The sequence below is a fragment of the Pseudophryne corroboree genome, chromosome 6, assembly GCF_028390025.1.
Source record: "Pseudophryne corroboree isolate aPseCor3 chromosome 6, aPseCor3.hap2, whole genome shotgun sequence".
Taxonomy (NCBI): domain Eukaryota; kingdom Metazoa; phylum Chordata; class Amphibia; order Anura; family Myobatrachidae; genus Pseudophryne; species Pseudophryne corroboree.
This window is the reverse complement of record NC_086449.1, coordinates 76,546,107-76,570,297: the sequence shown is the minus strand read 5'-3', so window position 1 is coordinate 76,570,297 and position 24,191 is coordinate 76,546,107. Positions and strand designations below refer to the sequence as shown.

The window sequence follows — 24,191 nt, the reverse complement described above, 5'->3', positions numbered from 1 at the left end:
GTAGTAACAATTGCAGTGCAGGAGTAACTGTACTAACAAACAAAGTCGTCTGAAGGTGGAGAGTTGCTTTTCAGCTTACAGTATGAATGGACCTCTTACCAGATAAAAAAAGAGCGTCATCCTGACTCTGTGTACGCGGCGGCCCACAGGTCCAGGCAGAAAGCCACTATGTTTGGGGATCCCGGATCACGCAGCAGTCTTTCCGTGGACCTGGATATGAGTTGGGGGATTGTCTTACAAGCGTATCGCTGCCTCACAAGTGAAGGAGATGATGATTCCAGACACAAGGTGAGCCTCTTGTTTCCCTCTGATGAATCTACTCCACACTGTAACCTGATGATAATACACTGCAGCATGCACAATACACACAGCGCAGGACAAGGTGAATGCAGACATATAAACATCATATTCCATGTGAGATCCTTCATAGAGCACTGCCCACCCCTTTACCCAGCTGCATGTACCAGCTCTACAGGCTATTTTACTAACCGGTATATGGGGTAGGGGTCTGGACTGCACACACTAATTTAAACATTAGAGGTGCTACCATGCTAAGACCTGTCGTTCCACACAGAAAAAAAGAGAGAAAGTGCCTGTGCACACTCTAAACATTAAGAACTGACTATCAGGACAACTATAATAAACTCTGCAATTTAATATGGAGTAAAATTGAGGTTCTTAGCATAATTTTTGCCCAAAAAATAAGGGCCCATCTACGACGGCCAGAGAGAAAATTCAGTTGCAGGAGCTGAACCTTAGAAATGTTAGGGACTCACCTGATGAGGTCACCTGGCCATGGTAGGTTGGCACATATTTTTTGGCCAAAAGTATGCTAAGAACATAAATTTTGCTCCATGTTAAATTGCAATGTTTATTATAATTGTTCTGATTGTCAGTTCTTAGTGCACCAGCATTTTATCTTTTTTTTCTGTGTTAATTTACTAAAGGGCAATAGAGAACAGCAACCAATAAGCCATCAGATTTCATTACCATGTCGCCAGTGACAAACTGGCTTACACCGAGCTGGCCGCTATTTCCCCTGGTATCGCAGCCATAAAATGTGCTCAGAAAGCTGCGATTGTGGGCATATGTAAAGCTGCAGCTATTGTAATGTCTGTGCAGGTTGGCATCAGTAGCATATGGGCAGTTTTATATCAGGCATATAACACATACTGGGGGTCATTCCAAGTTGATCGCTCGCTAGCAGTTTTTAGCAGCTGTGCAAATGCATAGTCGCCGCCCATGGGGGAGTGTATTTTCGCTTTGCAAGAGTGCGAAAGCCTGTGCAGCAGAGCACCTGCAAACACATTTTGTGCAAAACAAGACCAGCCCTGTAGTTACTTATCCTGTGCGATGATTGCTGCGACGAGTGACACGGTAATGACGTCAGATACCCGCCCAGCAAACACCCGGCCACGCCTGCTTTTTTCCAAACACTCCAAGAAATGGTCAGTTGCCACCCATAAACGCCCTCTTTCTGTCAATCTCCTTGCGTACGGCTGTGCGTTTGGAATCGTCGCTAGAACCAGTGCAAAACCACAATGGACTTCGTACCCATACGACGCACGCGCGCATTGCGGTGCATTCGCAGTTTAGCTGTTTTTTTCACTGATCGCTACGCAGCGAACAACAGCAGCTAGCGATCAACTCGGAATGACCCCCACTGTACACTTACACCTATGTTTATAACCATTTGTTTTGCTTGCTAAATACAGATAACTATATTTATTATGCTCCAATAAATAAGAAAAACGTTGCTAAAGCAAGCACACAAAGGCTTATATATCATACGCCCGAGCAACGTAAAACCAAATCATTGTCGTATCCCCAATCAGCCAATCACAAGGAGGGCAGTGCTGGCCCGTGAGAGCTTGGTTGGAGATGTGAAGGCCTTAGGTGACACCGATGGGCTTTATACCATCCAGGGCTCTAATGGTCAGCAATGGCCTGCTTTGAGGGGATTATTATAATAAAGGCGCCATTGCCATTCTTTTTGGGTGGCTGCCAGAAGATTTGTCAGTCTGTGCAGCAGACACAGCCGGATTACTGCCAAACAAGCACATAATTATACAGCAGAGAGGATGCAGGCCAGCCGGGCAATACCAGCACCCTTTTCTTAGATGGAGAGATTAGGGAAAGTCTGGGATAGGAATGTGGGGGCATTTTCTGAGCAGTGAGGAGAGCGGGGTGCACCGTGCCCCTTCCTGTCACAGTACCAGCGCCATGCTCTCAGCTGGCTGGCTGACCAGATTCCCTGTCATTGCTGGTAGAATAATGCCCGGAAATAAGGAAATTCACTGTGAGAGCTGTAAATAGGAATAGTCAGCTTATAATAACACATAACCACCACTGCCTGACTATAGTCAGTGGTGGTTCTACATTTTCCTCAGCACTTCCTCCAGCTGTGTAGTACGCGTATATTCCGTCCACATACATCATGGGTCTTCAACCTGTGGCCCTCCAGCTGCTCTGGAACTACACATCCCAGCATGCCGGGACACATTTTTGCTATTAAGGCCTGCTTAAACGGAGGCAGGGCATGCTGGGATGCATAGTTCCACAACAGCTGGAGGGCCACAGGTTGAAGACCCATGACATACATGTTCCCCTGCTATAGTATTCTTGTATAATGTATCCTCTTTATACATTTTATTATAGCAAACTACCTGGTTACCCCTGTTATCTACCCACTTCCTGAGTGTCTTATTACCCCTATAACATCTTATTACAGTAACCCAGCTCCTGAGTGTCTTATTATCCCTGTAACTTCTTATTACAGTAACCCAGCTCCTGAGTGTCTTATTACCCCTGTAACGTCTTATTACAGTAACCCAGCTCCTGCGTGTCTTATTACCCATGTAACTTCTTATTACAGTAACCCAGCTCCTGAGTGTCTTATTATCCCTGTAACATCTTATTACAGTAACCCAGCTCCTGAGTGTCTTATTACCCCTGTAACATCTTATTACAGTATCCCAGCTCCTGAGTGTCTTATTACCCCTGTAATATCTTATTACAGTAACCTAGCTCCTGAGTGTCTTATTACCCCTGTAACATCTTATTACAGTAACCCAGCTCCTGAGTGTCTTATTACCCCTGTAACATCTTATTACAGTAACCCAGCTCCTGAGTGTCTTATTACCCCTGTAACATCTTATTACAGTAACCCAGCTCCTGAGTGTCTTATTACCCCTGTAACATCGTATTACAGTAACCCAGCTCCTGAGTGTCTTATTACCCCTGTAACATCTTATTACAGTATCCCAGCTCCTGAGTGTCTTATTATCCCTGTAACATCTTATTACAGTATCCCAGCTCCTGAGTGTCTTATTACCCCTGTAACATATTATTACAGTAACCCAGTTCCTGATTGTCCTATTACCCCTGTAACATCTTATTACAGTAACCCAGCTCCTGAGTGTCTTATTACCCCGTAACATCTTATTACAGTAACCCATCTCCTGAGTGTCCTATTACCCCTGTGCCATCTTATTACAGTAACCCAGCTCCTGCGTGTCTTATTACCCCTGTAACATCTTATAACAGTAATCTAGCTCCTGAGTGTCTTATTACCCCTGTGACATCTTATTATAGTAACCCAGCTCCTGAGTGTCTTATTACCCATGTAACATCTTATTACAGTAACCCAGCTCCTGAGTGTCTTATTACCCCTGTAACATCTTATAACAGTAATCCAGCTCCTGAGTGTCTTATTACCCCTGTAACATCTTATTATAGTAACCCAGCTCATAAATGTCTTATTACCCCTGTAACATCTTCTTACAGTAACCTGGCTCCTGAATGTCTTATTACTCCTGTAACTTCTTATTACAGTAACCCAGCTCCTGAGCGTCTTATTGCCCCTGTAACATCTTATTACAGTAACCCAGCTCCTGAGTGTCTTATTACCCCTGTAACATCTTATTACAGTAACCCAGCTCCTGAGTGTCCTATTACCCCTGTGCCATCTTATTACAGTAACCCAGCTCCTGCGTGTCTTATTACCCCTGTAACATCTTATAACAATAATCTAGCTCCTGAGTGTCTTATTACCCCTGTGACATCTTATTACAGTAACCCAGCTCCTGAGTGTCTTATTACCCCTGTAACATCTTATAACAGTAATCCAGCTCCTGAGTGTCTTATTACCCGCCACATCTTATTATAGTAACCCAGCTCCTGAGTGTCTTATTACCCCTGTGACATCTTATTATAGTAACCCAGCTCATAAATGTCTTATTACCCCTGTAACATCTTCTTACAGTAACCTGGCTCCTGAATGTCTTATTACTCCTGTAACTTCTTATTACAGTAACCCAGCTCCTGAGCGTCTTATTGCCCCTGTAACATCTTATTACAGTAACCCAGCTCCTGAGTGTCTTATTACCCCTGTAACATCTTATTACAGTAACCCAGCTCCTGAGTGTCCTATTACCCCTGTGCCATCTTATTACAGTAACCCAGCTCCTGCGTGTCTTATTACCCCTGTAACATCTTATAACAGTAATCTAGCTCCTGAGTGTCTTATTACCCCTGTGACATCTTATTACAGTAACCCAGCTCCTGAGTGTCTTATTACCCCTGTAACATCTTATAACAGTAATCCAGCTCCTGAGTGTCTTATTACCCGCCACATCTTATTATAGTAACCCAGCTCCTGAGTGTCTTATTACCCCTGTGACATCTTATTATAGTAACCCAGCTCATAAATGTCTTATTACCCCTGTAACATCTTCTTACAGTAACCTGGCTCCTGAATGTCTTATTACTCCTGTAACTTCTTATTACAGTAACCCAGCTCCCGAGCGTCTTATTGCCCCTGTAACATCTTATTACAGTAACCCAGCTCCTGAGTGTCCTATTACCCCTGTGCCATCTTATTACAGTAACCCAGCTCCTGAGTGTCTTATTACCCCTGTAACATCTTATTACAGTAACCCAGCTCCTGAGTGTCTTATTACTCCTGTAACATCTTATTACAGTAACCCAGCTCCTGAGCGTCTTATTACCCCTGTAACATCTTACTACAGTACCCCAGCTCCTGAATGTCTTATTACCCTTGTTACATCTTATTACAGTAACCCAGCTCCTGAGAGTCTTATTACCCCTGTAACATTTTATTATAATAACCCAGCTCCTGAGTGTCTTATTACCCCTGTAACATCTTATTACAGTAACCCAGCTCCTGAGAGTCTTATTACCCCTGTAACATTTTATTATAATAACCCAGCTCCTGAGTGTCTTATTACCCCTGTGACATCTTATTACAGTAACCCAGCTCCTGAGTGTCTTATTACCCCTGTCATATCTTATTACAGTAATCCAGCTCCTGAGTGTCTTATTACCCCTGTAACACCTTATTACAGTAACCCAGCTCCTGAGTGTCTTATTACCCCTGTAATATCTTATTACAGTAACCCAGCTCCTGTGTCTTATTACCCCTGTAACATCTTATTACAGTAACCCATCTCCTGAGTGTCCTATTACCCCTGTGCCATCTTATTACAGTAACCCAGCTCCTGATTGTCCTATTACCCCTGTGCCATCTTATTACAGTAACCCAGCTCCTGAGTGTCATATTACCCCTGTAACATCTTATTACAGGAATCCAGGTCCTGAGTGTCATATTACCCCTGTAACATCTTATTATTACCCCTGTAACATCATATGTCGAAGGCAATTAAGATGATTGAAGATAGGGGTCACCCCTGTAATATGTTTTTTTCCCTTTTGCCATCGGGGAGACATTATAGGTGTTTAAGATGTCGTACCACTAGGTTAAGGAATAGTTTCTTCCCTTCTGTGATTGTTAGCTTGAATTCTCAACTTTGCTAAATTTTATGTGATGTATTTTATCTGGTGTATATGATATGAGAACTGCATGTAATTTCGCTATACATGTTTATGCTATAGTGACAATAAATTATTCTTATCTTATCTTATTACAGTAACCCTGCTCCTGAGTGTCTTATTACTCCCTGTAGCATCGTATTACAGTAACCCAGCTCCTGAGTGTCTTATTACCCCTGTAACATCTTATTACAGTAACCCAGCTCCTGAGTGTCTTATTACTCCCTGTAGCATCGTAATACAGTAACCCAGCTCCTGAGTGTCTTATTACCCCTATAACATCTTATTACAGTAACCCAGCTCCTGAGTGTCTTATTACCCTATAACATATTATTACAGTAACCCAGCTCCTGAGTGCCTTATTACCCTTGTAACATCTTATTACAGTAACCCAGCTCCTGAGTGTCTTATTACCCCTATAACATCTTATTACAGTAACCCAGCTCCTGAGTGTCTTATTACCCTATAACATATTATTACAGTAACCCAGCTCCTGAGTGTCTTATTACTCCTGTAACATCTTATTACAGTAACCCAGCTCCTGAGTGTCTTATTACCCCTGTAACATCTTATTACAGTAACCCAGCTCCTGAGTGTCTTATTACTCCCTGTAGCATCGTATTACAGTAACCCAGCTCCTGAGTGTCTTATTACCCCTGTAACATCTTATTACAGTAACCCAGCTCCTGAGTGTCTTATTACCCCTGTAACGTCTTATTACAGTAACCCAGCTCCTGAGTATTTTATTACCCCTGTAACATCTTATTATGGTAACCCAGCTATGTAGTCGTTATTACCATAGTAACATATTATTACAATAATCCAGCTCCATAGTACCTTATTACCCTAGTAACAACTTATTACAGAGTAACCCAGCTGTTGAGTGTCTTATTACCCCCTGCAGCATCTTCTAGCAGGGTGTAGTAAGTCTTGCCTGACCTGTATATATGGTATTTATATTTGTTGAGAGTGTGACTCAGGTTTTGCTATGAATTGTTTTGGCAACACATAAGATAAGGTTTTGTGTATACAGCAATGCAGCAGTAGGACATCAGTATAATACTTTATGTTGAAGAAAGACACATCTCCTGATGTTATATATTATACCCCTTTCACACTGCCAATGCCGAATCCCACCCGGGAATTGGAAACGGGTCCTTCCCAAGTGGGATCCGGCATTGGCCACTGCTGCTGGCATCCCTGACCCGGCAATATGCCAGGCGGGGCCATAGCGGCGGAGGGCGGAGCTGGCAACGGGGACGGAGGCGGCGCTGGGAGATGAGATCATCTCCGCGCCGCCTCTCCCTGCTGTAGTAAACGGGTCCCGGGACGCATCGACCCGGGAGCCCATTTACGCAGCCACTGACCCGGTATTCAACCCGGGTATAACACTGCTTTATTCCCGGGTTGAATTCCCGGGTCAGGCGACCCGCGATTTCGGCTATGCCGATACCGGGTTATTTGTGTGGTGTGAAAGGGGTATTATTGTGGGGGAGTCTTGTGCTGCTAATAGGGGCCTCTCCCCATGCTGTCTGCCTATATCACCACAAGCACCTGTTATGCCCCTTACCTGCTGATGCTTCTTTGAATAGATTTAACATATTCTTTAAATATAATTTGACATCCGCTTCCTGAAATCCAAAGCAAATATTGTAACTAGCTTTAGTCCACCTGCAGCCCTTGGTGCACTGCAAGTACCAGCATGCACCACTAGTTCTTGGCACCGTATCTGCAGTGCCTTGCCCAGAGAATAAAACCATTCTAGACCTTGCACTGTAACCGGAGGAACATTAATAGAAATCACATCCACTCACAGGGCTGTGAATGCAAAGAAATGTTTTCCTCTGTACTATTTGTCCACTTGTTATTTCTTATTTTCTTTTTCATCCAGTCTGCTTAGTCCGCCCCAGGACCCCCGATAAACCTCATTTACCCCCCTCAGTCACAATTTGCTCTCCCAGAGCTGCCTATTCCCACAAGAACTCCGTAACCTTGTAGTGAACTTTGTCATATCAGCAAAGCACCCTCCTACTTTCACTCATTCCTTCCCCAATCCTCCTTTCTTCCCTTCCTCCATAACTTCATCTCCCTTCTGTATCCAGCTCGACAGTCTGCTCTCTCTGCCTTCACGGCCTCAGGATCCCCTATACTCTCTGCAGAATCCCTCACTCCCACTCACTGTCTCCTCTGCTTCTCCCTTTTCCTCCTTCTTCTGCTCCTCTCCCTCCTCCCTACTTCCCTAACCTCTCCCCCCCCCCTCCGTCCCTGCTCTCCTCCCCTCTCTCCCTCTCTGGAGGGCTGGGATCTAATCCCTTGATGATATCAGTCTGAGGATTTCAAAAGAAGGAAACTTTCCACAACAGTCTGTCCACAGAGGAGAGGAGACTGTCAAGGGCAGCAGGCAAAGAAGAAAAAGCCAGAGAGGGGAGGAATTGCCCTGGCATAGAGGAGAGGTGGGGGCAAGAAGTGTGGATGAGACCTGGATATAACCATTTGTTGGATGGTTGCGAAAGGTGGAACCCAGAAGATTACAGAGAACTTGGCGGGCACTAGGTAAGAAGAGAAGGAAGACATTGAGCAGTGGGGAAGAATAGACAATTGGTGATAGATAAGAGCTAAGAGTAATGTCAAGTGGGATACAAAAACCCTGGCAGTAATCCAGGATGGTTGCAGAATCTCTCTGTGTTATCCAAGGAATTACAACAGAAGGAACACCTGGAAGCTGTTACAGATTCGCTCCGGATTTATGGGCTAATTCCAGGATGATCTCAGGATCTGCCGGCGCAATGTGTGGAAAGAGAGACTGATCCTTAGCACCACATAGTCCAAGATACTGGAGAGGTATTGGAAGCGGGAATATCCGACAAAGGATAATTGCCTGGGATTACTTGAGGATAACAAGTGTCACCATCTCCCTTTGGGAATATCTGCACAAACACAAAGAATATTCTAAAGAAGCGCAGAGAGGACCCTGCGGGATCCACTTCCCAAACCCTCCTAGTCCCCACCTCTGTCATTCTGTTTGTGTGGTCTGTCTCTCCCGCTGCCTGTCATCTGCCACTGTCTCTTCTTTCTCTCTCCTTCACCTGTCTTCTCCCCCCATTCTTAGTCCTGTTCGTGTCAGGATGGTTCCACCGGAGCAGGTGAGACTGTGCTCCTGTCCCCTGGGTCTCTCCTTGTGACGTGGAGCCTACAGGGGCATTGACAATCCAAAACAACAGAAATGTCAGACGAGGAGCAGTCCCCTGGATCCAAACCCGCTCGTGCGATGGGAAAAGAAATCACTATGGTACTCATCTTTTCCTCTCATTCTTATGTATATACTGTACAGTCTGCCCTGCAGAGCTAGCACTCTAATACACAGGGGTGCGTGTACATATCTAGGATGAACGTGAGAGAACATTCAGAGTATAGAAACCTTCCAGTTGGAGATTCTACAGTAATTGTATACAGGGAGGGAAGGTAATCTTGACCTGCAGAGCTTACACTTTAAAGTGCAGAGGCACCAGCATTATACAGGGAGATGGGGGATTGCAGGAGCTAGTGGCATACAAATAACATGCTACAGTAGCAGGGAAATAAGACTTGTCCTGCTGGGCTGACTCTCTAAAATGCAGGCAGCACATATACAATATAGTAAATGTATCAGTATATATGGAAAATGCCCCAAATACTATTAGGAATATTAGTTCTCTCCTGCAGAGCTTGCACTCTAATGTCAACAGGAACTGCCGTTAATAATAAAGGTATAAAAGATTGCTACATTATATCACACCCATTGTTGATTGTACTTGGGCTTATTAATACTATTTATATTATTGTGCAGTATAGCGCAGTAGTTACCTGTTGTGTCCGTTTTTAATGTTGATCATTGAATGGATGCGGATTGCCCTGCAGAGCTTACACTTTAGTACCTCCATTTCCTAGAAGTGTAAATCGGATTGATGATTACAAATGCATTGCTAGTATAATAAACATTATCAGGGAATTATTTTCATTGGAGTTAATACTGCCCTTCCAGTCTGTCTCTGTATTGAAAAACAATAGTTTTTTTTATTTATTTCCATCAAATAGTTTCTTTAAGTATAATATCTATACGTTAAAATATTTAACGTGCACCCATCCCTCACACACAGTACAGTCAGTCATTTTGTGGTCTGAACCAATATTCAAGAATAATGCAGCCTATCCTCTCACTAGAAACTAATGATATAATGGAGGTATGAGGCATGGTATACCTCATGCCTCTATTATATCCCTAGTTTCTAGTGAAATGATAGGTTGGATATTGGTTTAGCCAATAAATTGGATGCCAGCACTGTCTATAGGGGAAGCACAGGGGTAACTGCAGGGGAAGAGGTTGCTACAGGGCCATGAGGTAAGGGCTGTCTGGAGGTGTGTAGTATGGTATACCGGCGGCCGGGCTCCCGGTGACCCGCATACCGGCGCTGGAATCCCGACCGCCGGCATACCGACAGCGTGGCGAGCGCAAATGAGCCCCTTGCGGGCTCGCTGCGCTCACCACGCTGCGGGCACGGTGGCGCACTACGGGGGGTCGTGGATCCCCAAGAGGGAGATAAAGTGTTGGTATGCCAGGCTGTCGGGATTTCCTGCGCCGGTATACTGTGCACCGGGATCCCGACAGCCGGCAAACTGAAGACCACCCGTCTGGAGATGCCATTAACATACTCTTCCACCCCAAGACCCTCACTTCTCACCTGCTGTCCTCTCAAAAGAGAAGAGCAGAGGTCTCTTATGATCATGAGCCAGTTCGGGAGGGTCCACTTTAAACTGTGGGACAGTATATTAATGAATTGACCTGGACGAGCCTTTACATTGTGATATAGAGATTTATCAAACCTTCTAAAAGGGACAAGTGGCGGTGTTGCCATAGGAACCAGACAAATGCTAGCTATCGTTTGTCTAGTGCATTCTATAAAATGGTAGCTAAAATCTGATTGGTTGCTATGGGCAACATCTCCAGCTGTCATCTTTCAAAGGGGTCTGTTTATGCAGCAGTGAAAAGAGTGGAGAAGTGAGTCAGTGAAGAAGTTGCCCATGGCAACCAATCAGCTGCTCTGTAGAATGTTATAGTATGCAAATTATACATGTTACATCAATGCTGATTGGTTGCCATGGGCAACTTCTCCACTGGCTCACTTCTCCACTCTTTTCACTGCTTCAAGAATAGACCCTAAAGTTTTGATTCAACTCCCCCTATAGTTGCCAACTGTCCTTACTTTGCAGTGATAGTCCCAGATTTGAAAGATTTGTGGAATTCCGTGTCCCGGTTATTACATTGCTCTGATTCTATTCCCCGAATACAATTGTTATTGTCTATTATTATGCTTTGGGCTTTCTAAGTTAAGATTTTTTTCCTTTAATCCGGACATTATGAGTCTTGTAGTGCTCCAAGGTGTGATCAAAGGCATCGGACCTGGGAAATTATGTTAAAGTGTTGGCAGCTCTGGTGGCAAAGGGTTATTTAGAGGAAAATAGGAGCTAAGAGGGGGCACAGAAAATGGGGGAAGGGACACAGTGAGGGGAAACGGAACAGGGCCGGAGAGAGTACATGGAGTCTGAAACGGTGCCAGCCTCTGTAATTCAGTATATGCAGGTGATCTAAGGGCGGCCTGGGAGGGGGGAAGGGGACCTGGCTAAACCGGACAAGTGACTTTAGATTTGGAAAGATGTGGAGAATTAACCACTTACTCACCTGGAAAAGATCTGATCCCTACAGTATATCAGGACAGACCCCTTCCGATCGGGGTGGAATGAAGCCTGAATTTTGATATTTGACCTGATCCATGTTTTTATATTTATCTTGTTCTCTTCCCAGAATCCCTTGCAGGAGTGGGGAGAGGAGGTGGAAGATGGGGGTGTGTATGGAGTGACCCTGAAAAGAGTGAGAACGGAAAGCCCCTCTGCAGACATCCCGGTAATGAGCCTGAAAGGGGCCCTGGGTCTCCCGTATTTAACTTCATTCAGTGTCTGTACTCCCCAAATCTTTTGCGGAACACCCTTCTTATACCCTTATACTTCAAACGTATCCTGTCTGTACCCCATTATTATTCAATTGCAGCTGCCTACTGCCCATTTCTAGTACACCCTGTCTGCACCCTTTCGTCTGTCAAGAGCATCCTGACAGTACCCCTTTTTTGTTCAATCTGCCTGCTAGTTTATCCTGCCTGCAGCCATTATTCATCAGATATATACTGCTTCTACTTCTTATTCTTCATATTCTTCACATCTGTACCCTGCTGTTCCTCAACTGTGTCCTACCTGTACCTCCTGCCTATGCCCTGCTGTTCCTCAACTGTGTCCTGCCTGTACCCCCTTATTCTTCCTACCTGTACCCTCCTGTTCCTCAACTGTGTCCTGCCTGTACCCCCTTATTCTTCCTACCTGTAACCTCCTGTTCCTCAACTGTGTCCTGCTTGCACCCCCTTATTTTTCATATACTTCACACCTATACTCTGTTGTTCCTCAACTTTGTCATGGCTGCACCCCCCTTATTCTTCATATCCTTTTCGCTTATACCCTGCTGTCCTCAACTGTGTCCTGCCTGCACCCCCTTATTCTTCATATACTTCCTGCCTATACCCTGCTGTTCCTCCACTGTGTCCTGCCTGTACATCCTGCCTATACACGTCTGTTCCTCAACTGTGTCCTTCCTGTACCCCCTTATTTTTCATATACTTCACACCTATACCTTGCTGTTCCTTAACTGTGTCCTGTCTGTACCCCGTCTATACCCTGCTATTCCTCGACTGTGTCCTACCTGCACTCAATTATTCTTCATACTTCCTGACTATACCCTGCTGTTCCCCAACTGTGTCCTGCCTGTACCCTCTTGTTCTTCATACACTTCCCACCTATACTCTGTTGTTCCTCAGCTCTGTCTTGGCTGTACCACCTTATTCTTCATATTCTTCTCGCCTGTAGTCTGCTGTCCTCAACTGTGTCCTACCCTCACCCCCTTATTCTTCATATACTTCCTCCCTATACGATGCTTTCTCAACTCTGTTCTGCCTGTACCCCCTTATTCTTCATATACTTCCTGCCTATACCCTGCTGTTTCCCAACTGTGTCCTGCCTGCACCCCCTTATTCTTCATATACTTCCTACCTATACCCTGCTGTTCCCCAACTGTGTCCTGCTTATACACTGCTGTTCCTGAACTGTGTCATGCCTATACCCTGCTGTTCCTCAACTCTGTTTTGCCTGTACCCCCTTATTCTTCATATACTTCCTTCCTATACCCTGCTGTTCCTCAACTCTGTTCTGCCTGTACCCCCTTATTCTTCATATAATTCCTGGCTATACTCTGCTGTTCCTCAACTCTGTTCTGCCTGTGCCCCCTTATTCTTCATATACTTCCTGCCTATACCCTGCTGTTCCTCAACTCTGTTCTGCCTGTACCCCCTTATTCTTCATATAATTCCTGGCTAAACCCTGCTGTTCCTAAACTTTGTTCTGCCTGTACCCCCTTATTCTTCATATACTACCTGCCTATACCCTGCTGTTCCTCAACTGTGTGCTGCGTATATACTGCTGTTCCTTAACTGTGTCCTGCCTGCACCCCCTTATTCTTCAAATACTTCCCAACTATACCCTGCTGTTCCTCAACTGTATCCTGTCTATACCCTGCTGTTCCTCAACTGTGTCCTATGTGTAACCCCTTATTCTTAATTTACTTACTGTCTTTACCCTGCTGTTCCCCAACTGTGTCCTGCGTATACCCTGCTGTTCCTTAACTGTGTCCTGCTTGTACCCCCTTATTCTTCATATACTTCCTACCTATACACTGCTGTTCCTCAACTGTGTACTCCCTGTACCCCCTTATTCTTCATATACTTCCCAACTGTACCCTGCTGTTTCTCAACTGTCTCCTGCCTATACACTGCTGTTCTTCAACTGTGTCCTGCCTACAGCCCCTTATTCTTCATATACTTGCTGCCTATACCGTGCTGTTCCTCAACTCTGTTGTGCCTCTACCCCCTTATTCTTCATATAATTCCTGCCTATAACCTGCTGTTCCTCAACTCTGTTCTGCCTGTACCCCTTATTCTTCATATACTTCCTGTCTATATCCTGCTGTTCCTCAACTGTGGCCTGCATATACACTGCTGTTCCTTAACTGTGTTCTGCCTGCACCCCCTTATTCTTCATATACTTCCCAACTGTACCCTGCTGTTCCTCAACTGAATCCTGCCTATACCCTGCTGTTCCTCAACTGTGTCCTGTGTGTAACCCCTTATTCTTCATGTACTTACTGCCTTTACCTTGCTGTTCCCCAACTGTGTCTTGCGTATACCCTGCCATTTCTTAACTGTGTCCTGCCTGTACCCCCTTATTCTTCATATACTTCCTACCTATACCCTGCTGTTCCTCAACTGTGTCCTGCCTGCACCCCCTTATTCTTCATATACTTCCTACCTATACCCTGCTGTTCCTCAACTGTAATTCTTCATATACTTCCTGCTGCTCCTCAACTATGTCCAGCATGTACCCATAATTCGTCATATAATTCCTGCACATACCCTACTGTTCCCAACTGTGTCCTGCCTATACCCCACATTCCTAATATACTTTCAGCCTATACCCTGCTGTTGCTTAACTCTGTTCTGTCTGTACCCTCTTATTCTTCATATACTTCCTGCCTGTACCCTGCTGTTCTTCAGCTGTGTCCCGCCTGTACCACCTTATTCTTCATATACTACCTGCCTGTACCCTGCTGTTCCTCAATTGTGTCATTCCTGTACCCCATTATTCTTCATAGATTTGCTACCTCTAACATGCTGTTCCTCAACTGTGTCCTGCCTATACCCTGCTCTTCCTCAACTGTGACCGGCCTGCACCCCCTTATTCTTCATATACTTCCTACCTATACCCTGCTGTTCCCCAACTGTGTCCTGCCTATACCCTGCTGTTCCTGAACTGTGTCCTGCCTACACCCTGCTGTTCCTCAACTCTGTTCTGCCTGTACCCCCTTATTTTTCATATACTTCCTGCCTATACCCTGCTGTTCCTCAACTCTGTTCTGCCTGTACCCCCTTATTCTTCATATAATTCCTGGCTATACCCTGCTGTTCCTCAACTCTGTTCTGCCTGTACCCCCTTATTCTTCATATACTTCCTGCCTATACCCTGCTGTTCCTCAACTCTGTTCTGCCTGTACCCCCTTATTCTTCATATACTTCCTGCCTATACCCTGCTGTTCCCCAGCTGTGTCCTGCGTATACACTACTGTTCCTTAACTGTGTCCTACCTGCACCCAATTATTCTTCATATACTTTCTGCCTATACCCTGCTGTTCCTCAACTCTGTTCTGCCTGTACCCCCTTATTCTTCATATACTTCCTGCCTATACCCTGCTGTTCCCCAGCTGTGTCCTGCGTATACACTGCTGTTCCTTAACTGTGTCCTACCTGCACCCCATTATTCTTCATATACTTTCTGCCTATACCCTGCTGTTCCTCAACTCTGTTCTGCCTGTACCCCCTTATTCTTCATATACTTCCTGCCTATACCCTGCTGTTCCCCAGCTGTGTCCTGCGTATACACTGCTGTTCCTTAACTGTGTCCTACCTGCACCCCATTATTCTTCATATACTTCCTGCCTATACCCTGCTGTTCCTGCACTGTGTCCTGCCTGTACATCCTGCCTATACCCTTCTGTTCCTCAACTGTGTCTTCATATACTAGCTGCCTATACCCTGCTGTTCCTCAAGGCTGTCCTGCCTGTACCCCCTTATTCTTCATATACTACCTGCCTGTACCCTGCTGTTCCTCAATTGTGTCCTGCCTGTACCCCATTATTCTTCATATATTTGCTACCTATACCATGCTGTTCCTCAACTGTGTCCTGCCTGTACACCCTGCCTATGCCCTTCTGTCCCTCAACTGTGTCTTCATATGCTAGCTATCTATACCCTGCTGTTCCTCAACTGTGTCTTTCCTGTACCCCCTTTTTCTTCATATACTTCCTGCTGCTCCTCAACTATGTCCTGTCTGTACCAATTATTCTGTATATACTTCCTGCCTATACCCTGCTGTTCCTAAATGAGTCCTGCCTGTATCCCTTCTTCCTCATATACTTCCTGCCCATACCCTGCTGTTCCTCAACTCTGTTCTGCCTGTACCCCCTTATTCTTCATATACAGGTTGAGTATCCCATATCCAAATATTCCGAAATACGGAATATTCCGAAATACGGACTTTTTTGAGTGAGAGTGAGATAGTGAAACCTTTGTTTTTTGATAGCTTAATGTTCACAAACTTTGTTTAATGCACAAAGTTATTAAAAATATTGTATTAAATGACCTTCAGGCTCTGTGTATAAGGTGTATATGAAACATAAAAGAATTGTGTGAATGTACACACACTTTGTTTAATGCACAAAGTTATAAAAAATATTGGCTAAAATTACCTTCAGGCTGTGTGTATAAGGTGTATATGTAACATAAATGCATTCTGTGCTTAGATTTAGGTCCCATCACCATGATATCTCATTATGGTATGCAATTATTCCAAAATACGGAAAAATCCCATATCCAAAATACCTCTGGTCCCAAGCATTTTGGATAAGGGATACTCAACCTGTACTTCCTGCCTGTAACCTGCTGTTGACCTTATAGTCTCCCTGCGTAATATGCACCAGCCTGTATTTAGGAGATTATGGGCAGCACAGAATATGGATTTTGGAAGATGTAAAATGTGAATCACCCCTGGATCCTACTCTCAATTACTTATCACATCCCCGTCATTAAAGCATCACTTCCATTTTTTTTGGCCAGATTTTTGAAGGGTCAGATCTGTACCCAGTTTCTCTTCAGTCATTCAACAATATGAACAGGTCTCCCAGGGGTCATTTTGACCATCAGCTGGGGATTAGACTTATTTTTTACTTTGCCCAATTTATCATAGGACCTACCGCTGGCAATAGCATTGTTATTGGCAATACCAGTCCCATTTATCACCATGTCAGGACGTATATGCAGTGAACCGGTAAGTTAACTTGTCCCACTCTAAGCAAGTATTTCCAGGTTAGCTCATTATCACTACTTGTGCTCTCGTCTACAGATAACATGCTCCACTCCACCTAGATCACTGTGAACCTGCTCGCCCTGTCCTGTAATTTATCAATATGTCCATAACCTCACTACCCACATATCTCTCCAGCCTCTCTATCCCCTCTGTTCCTCTCATCTGTCTCTCCCTCGCCTCCTCTCTCTCTATCCCCTCTTCCTCCTCCCTCTCTATCTCCTCTATTCCTCCCTTTTTCTATATCCTCTCTCTTCCTCCATCCATTGCATCTCTTCCTCCTCTCTCCATCCCCTCTTCCTCCCTCCTCTCTATCTATCCCCTCCCTCATATCTCCAACCTCCCTCCCCCTCTCTATATCCCCTCTTCCTCCTTCCTGTCTCTATCCTATCTCTTCCTCCTCTCTCCATCCCCTCTTTCTCCCTCCTCTCTTCCTCCCTCATATCTCCTCCCTATCTCTATATCCCCTCTTCCTCCCTCCTGTCTAGGGAGGCCAATCCCGGGATCGGGATCGGCGGGATCCCGGGATTTGGGCCCAAAAATGCCGGGATTTGAATCCTGGGATTGGAGCTTCCAATCCCGGGATTCAAGGGATTACAGTGCGCATGTGCGGGAGGGTGGGTGTAAGTAATGACACTTACTATTAGGCGGGCGGCCGCGGCAGCCATGGACAAGCTGAACGCGGCAGCACTTCAAATGTAGCGCCGGCCGCCAGCCAATCAGAGCTGGCGGCTCGGCAGCCAATCAGGGTAGCTGCCGCAGCAGCGGCAGCCAATCAGGAGCCACTGCTGTGACCGCTTCCCTGATTGGCTGCCGGTCCGCCAGCTCTGGTTGGCTGGCGGCCGGCGCTTCATTTGAAATGCTCCCGCGTTCAGTGAGTCCATGGCTGCCGCGGCCGCCCGCCTAATAGTAAGTGTCATTACTTACACCCACCCTCCCTCTCGCGCCGCTACCAACCCTTCTGCGCCGCTACCTACATCCTCCCTCCCGCACCACTACCTACACCCACCCTCCCGCACTGCTACCTACCCCCTCCCTACCTCCCGCACCGCTACCTACACCCTCCCTACCTCCCGCACAACTACCTACACCCTCCCTACCTCCCGCACCACTACCTACACCCTCCCTCCAGCGCTGCTCCCTACAACCTTCACTGGTCCCTACTGCAATCCCGGGAATCCCGGGATTGACCGTTTTTCAATCCCGAATCCCGGGATTGAAAAAACGGCCCGGGATTGGCCTCCCTACTCCTGTCTCTATCCCATCTCTTCCTCCCTTCTCTTTCCCATCCCTTCCTACTCTATAGGGTAGCATCTAGTTGCCCTTCGTGGAGAGGACCTTTCCCATAAGCCCCTGGGTCCATGTCACAAACTATTTGGAATAGTATAGAATAAAATTATACAAGTGCGCAGCCAGCAGCAGCTGGTATGGGGATGGTCAGACCCCCTATAGTATACAATGTAGAAAAAAAAAAAAAATGAACCAACGCTGGCTGTAAAGATAGTGTATATACAAATTGGACGGGTTGTTTTAAAAAAGAGTCACAATTTATTCCATAAACTCATAAACAACATGGAAGGGTATATATTATTATATATTCTACACTGTGTATATATATATAATATATATATATATATATATATATATAACTTAAAATCATATCTGGAGAAACCACGAAATCCAAATGGTTACAATGGCTCCTGAGGAAGCTAGATGCTTAAAAACCAGTGAAACGCGTGGAGATTTCATTCTTCACCACCCATCCGGATCCTATTCCACTCCGTTGTACCCACTTGGATTTCGTGGCTTCTTCATTGGCAACCTTTTGGACATTGCTCCACCACTGAACTTTGCACTATAGCACTTTTTTCGCCTCAACCCTTCGGCTCACACAAATGGACTGATGCATCATCAAGGGATCATCACTTATCCATATCTGGTAAATAATATTATATTAAAGTGACTGCATTGGACTGGAGGTTGTCCTAGCCAAACATTTCTGGAACCACATAACAATATATGAGTGGATTTGATATCAAGATCCGGTACAGGGAGGTGTTCATATATGATTTTAAGTTATATATATAAATAGTGTACAATATATAATAATATATACCCTTCTATGTTTTTTATGAGTTTATGGAATAAATTGTGACTCTTTTTTAAAACAAACCGTCCAATTTGTATATGCACTATCTTTAAAGCCAGCGCTGGTTCATTTATTTTTTTCTACATTTATTTCATTCATTTATATTTTTTTCTATTTGGAATAGTAACCGGTGGCGCGCGAAGTGGAGCGAGACACCGAGCCCGCGAGGGCCCAATGGTGCATAGATAAAATGAAACCTCTAATGGTGCATCGATAAAATGAAACCTCTAATGGTGCATCGATAAAATGAAACCTCTAATGGTGCATAGATAAAATGAAACCTCCAATGGTGCATAGATAAAATGAAACCTCTAATGGTGCATAGATAAAATGAAACCTCCAATGGTGCATAGATAAAATGAAACCTCTAATGGTGCATAGATAAAATGAAACCTCCAACGAACGGAGTACGGATAAAACATTTAGGTGCTGTAAGGGCGGAAGTTATCTACTGCCCTCTCATTATGTCACTTCCAGGTCCTCATCACGAAGGGAAAATATACACAACCCTATTCTATATCCCCCTCTTCATCACTCCTTTCTCTCTTTCTCCTCCTTTCGTCCCTCCTCTCTCTCTCTCTTGCCCCTCTTTTCCTCCCTTCTCTCCCTCTCTATTGCTGTCTCATGCTGTCTGCACCTTCTCCCTCTTTAGTCATCAATTCGGCATTACTCCGATGCAGGGACAGCTGATAATAAATAGATCCAACAGTGTTCTCAGTTGAATTTGGAGAGGGATCTATGTTTCCCCGTTTCTATCCTTTGGATATTTTTCCGGTAATCACTGCTGAGCCGTTTCGCAACTGGAAGAGATTGCCTGCACTGGGAGAGGCTGTTTTTGATGAGTTTAATTGCCCAGAAAGTAAATCCAAATACAATAGCTGCAAAAAGCAGCTATGAAGAATCTTACTTTATCAGGGCTTGCCGCATTATTTATTTAATAGGCCCCTCAGACTCTCTCACTAGTCTTCCTTCTCTTTCTTCTCACCGATCTTTCTGTCCCTTTTTCTCTCGTTCTAGCCCCCTCTCTCTTCACCTATATGTGGATCATATATAGTGTTCCCTCTTCAGTTCCTCTCTCCTATCACTGACCTATGATCTGTCCCCTCTCATATCTCTCTAAACAAGACATACACTGAACATCCCGTGAGCTGCAGGGGCTGCTGGGAGGGATGCTATTGGACCTCTAGCAGGAATTAATAGCAGAAATGCCCAGAGGCTTTCATTAGGCAATGTCATCTCTAGATGGCATTGCCTATTGGGTCCGTCCAAGCGTGGAATGTTTCGGATTAATTCTTCTACGCATGAGACGTTTGTCTGCTAAACTATTCACGACTGTTCTAGTGAATGTTTTATGACTTTTCAAAGCTTATGATAAAGAAAGTAAAACATTTGCACATTTTTCTTTAAATTAAAACTTTTAATTTTTCTCCATTTTCTATAATTGCAATTGAAAAAATTTTTTTTTTTGTCTCAGTGCCAAAACAAGTGTGTCCACCTCTCTCACCCCTCTTTCTTGCTCTTCTTTCTCTACTCTTGTCCCTACACCTCGATTCTTCCCCAATATAATCTGCTCCACCTCACCCTCAGGCAAACCCATTGTCTCCTGGCTATGTCCATTATAAGACGTGTAAGGTCCGCAGCATCCGTGCTGGGACTCTGGAGAAGCTGGTGGAGAACCTCCTGGTGGAATTCCAGGGCAGCGATCCTGGGTATGTGCCCACCTTCCTGAGTACCTACCGTGCCTTTACCTCACCTGAAAAGGTCCTGGAGCTGCTGCTGGACAGGTGGGGCAACACACCCTCCTCTGGGCTGTCCTTCCTGTCTGACCTGAGATGCCTCTCTGTCCATATTTACCTCCTCTCCTTAACGTATCTTCAACTTCTTCCTTGTTTTCCGTTGGGTTGGCTGTGTCTATATCTATATCAGTGGTCCCCTAACAGTTCATGTTTTCCAGAACTCCTAGCTGGTGCACAGGTGCATTCATTACAATATGACATACTATAAAAGAACCACAGGTGGTCTGGAAAACATGAACTGCTAGGGTTCTTGAAGATGGAATTTGGCCTCACCTGGTTTATAGTATGTGGCAGAAGCTGCTACAATAATTGTGGAAAGCAATGGCATTATGTTTAGTGACCTCTCCTCTTGCTAAATTGTCCCCACTGCCTGGTATTTCCCAGTAATTCCACTCACTTTCAGTCAATCATGCACATGCTTTCATTGTCTAACTTGCAATTCACAAATGAAAGTTCATGCTTGATTGGTTAAGTTTAAGTGTATATCTGCACTTTAATGCAGTGTTAAGAATTGAGCCCCCCTGATTGTCTTTTCTTTCACAGGTGTCTGGAAAAAGTCAGTGACAAGGAACCTGTACGCCATGGAAGCTCGGTTCCAGAGACCGGAACCGTACAGAGGTCAGTATCTTAGCTCCAAGCAATGAATTTCAACACTATAAAATATTCATAATCTTAACGTGTGAGCTAAGCTATAATGTCATTTGTGTAAATAATCACTTGTAGTTAAATCTCCCTCTGTTTCAAATACACAGTGCTCAGCATACACCATGCAGGGGACTGTAACACCCCACCTCATAAACCACAGTCAGACACTTATCGCAAGCTATTTGCTTTGTGTTGCAAGCCTAGTAATTCTTACTATCTGAAGCTAGCTATGATTGTTAGTTTAAACATTTGCAATGAATCAGATCTATATAGCGTGCAGCCACACGCTACATACTGTAGATCTGCTTAGCTGCAATGGTGTGAATAAATAATTACAACTAGCTTCATATAGTTACAAATAAGCAGGAAAAAGTAGCTCCATGTGAAAAGAGTCTGACTGTGATGTATGAGGTTGAGAGTTTGAGTCCCATTTATGGTATGCTGTGAACTGTCTGTTTTAAATACATACTGTACTGTATGTTCAGGAGCCAATCAAATGAGCCTCCTCCCACCCCACTGCCCTAAATACATGAGTTGAACATTGATAAAAAAAAATTCAGATGGTGAGGAAACATTGGATCGTCCCCATTAGCCATCACAGAAACTGGGAAAAGTCTCTTTGTCTCAAAGAAAGAAGTAAATGAACTCAGATTTCTGTGTACTCAGAAACACTCTTTCCCCCTGGCATGCACTGCTATAGTGAATGCATGGGAAGCTTTTCTATATGTTTGTGGATTTTATTGCCAGGTGTTTTATAGTGGTGGTCCTAGCATTTAGTTGTTGCATGCAGAGCTGGGACCTTTGCTGATCACCTTCAGTGTAGCTGCCGTGAATGAGATCTGGCTACTGATTGGTTACTAGAATAATTATTTAGTCTACTGCTTCATTATGAGGTTCATTGATGAGGCTGACACCAGCATGCTTAATATTAGGAAATGTCATTCTCTCTCAATTTAGGGTGGTCCGTGGCCTCCTCCAGACGTGGTTAGAAAGGCACCCTCAGGACTTCCGTGACTCTCCACGTTGTCTCCAGCTTATCTCCTCTTACCTAAACCGAGACAGCCGGGAGACCCCCAGCCAGCTGCTTCGCCTCCTCAAAAGCCTAGAAGATGAGGGGACACAAGACCCCTCAGAGAAGGGTAAGGGTGGTCCATGCTGAGAACTTCCACTCCATGCGGTCTATGCATTATACTGACTGTATCTTCCTTCTATTAGAGTGGCAACTTATAACTCGGCCAGCAGAGGGAGACAGTGAGGCCTCTGGGAATACCATTACCCTATTATCATACCCGCCCCAGGATGTGGCAGAGCAGCTTACACTGATAGATGTGGTAAGTACATGTGCCATACGAGCAGTATATCAATCTTCACAACCTTCACATAACTTTAATGAATTGCCCTTCTGGCTTCACTGTGTTCAATAAAAAGGTTTGTATCATCGGGTCGGGTAGACCGCCGGTCACATAACTACATCCCGTATCATCTAGGCAGTGCTCTTATATTTTCAGTCTATGTGGATATGAGACAGAACTACTTTGTGGACAACTGGACATATCTGTGTAAAATGCCCAGGACATTGTTTATTTGTGTCATATTAAAGGGCAGTTTGGGAAAGAAATCACAGAAGTAATTTAGCAGTACATGTAATAAATATTACATGGGACCGCACACAAACTGATATACTAAAGTTGTCTGAAGGTGGAATTTTTTTAATTCTTTTAAATCTTAGTGGAGCATTATAGCCCGAAGGAGTCATAAGCAATTAGCCTGGCCCAGTGGGACGGTGGCCACAGTTCTATAACCCCGATCCACCATGATCATGTCTTATAGATGGAGGATTGTTTTCCAGGGAGTTACAATGTCATCAGAGTAGATTTAATCAAACAGAGTGGATGCCAGTTTTATGAATGTTGGATGACAACAAAAAATAAAATAACATGCTGCACCTCAATAACATAACAATTTAGGGGTACAGCGTGTAAAGAAAGAAGGTTTGGGAGGTCTACAGCAATAGATGATTATATTAAGGGGTATATTCAATAAGAGTCGGGTCCATTCCAATATGCAGTTGTCAGAATGGACCCGACAACCCCTATTCAAAGAGCGGCCAAATCCGACTGTCGGATTTGGCCGCTCCCGGTGTCTTGTCCCGCCACTGCTGTCAGTGGCTGCCGGGTGCGCTGACAGCAGCGGCGGAGGGATCTGTCAGCGTCGCCGGGAAGGGAAGGGGGCGGGGGAGAGCTGTCAGCGGCTGCCGTGATAGAGATGTCTGCGGTGGTGGGGGCAGCAGCGGGAGAGCAGCGGAGGAGGGGAGACGGAGAGGATGAGACGGGGCGAGCAGCGGCTGTATCAGAGGAGGCTTCCACCCCGCTCCAGCAAGCGGGACCTTGCTTGCTGGAGCCGGGTGGACGCTGCCGCTGGGTTCCTGCAGCGCTGCTCCCCCGTCTCCTGCTCTCAGATCCCTCATCTCAATCAGACTGTTTTTAAAGTCAGATTGAGATTGTCGGAAACGAGGCTAAAACCTGTCGGGTTCCGCAATGCACAATGCTTCCGACAATGCTGAAGCCGCCGATCAGCGTGTATTCTGACAGCATTCCGACAAGTCGGGTTTCCCAACTTGTCGGAATAAACGGGGCCCTAATGAATAGGTCGGAACCCCTTCCGACCTAAAACTGTCGGAAGCTGCTGTCTTTCCGACAAGACGG

At 45.0% G+C, this 24,191-nt stretch overlaps 1 protein-coding gene across 4 annotated transcripts in view; it reads left to right on the top strand.

Annotated features, from left to right (window-relative positions):
• Positions 1 to 24,191, top strand: part of RGL3 (ral guanine nucleotide dissociation stimulator like 3) — a 99,274-nt gene that overhangs the window by 7,597 nt on the left and 67,486 nt on the right. For 2 of the 4 annotated variants that reach the window (XM_063931222.1, XM_063931219.1), the window contains exons 2-7: positions 150 to 288; positions 11,690 to 11,788; positions 20,633 to 20,829; positions 21,385 to 21,459; positions 22,444 to 22,625; positions 22,702 to 22,817. In XM_063931222.1, the coding sequence (XP_063787292.1) occupies positions 169 to 288; positions 11,690 to 11,788; positions 20,633 to 20,829; positions 21,385 to 21,459; positions 22,444 to 22,625; positions 22,702 to 22,817 (789 nt within the window). In that variant the 5' untranslated portion in view covers positions 150 to 168. Of the gene's footprint in view, positions 1 to 102; positions 289 to 7,770; positions 9,140 to 11,689; positions 11,789 to 20,632; positions 20,830 to 21,384; positions 21,460 to 22,443; positions 22,626 to 22,701; positions 22,818 to 24,191 lie in introns of those variants that run through there. The other 2 variants (XM_063931220.1, XM_063931221.1) reach the window with 2 other exon arrangements.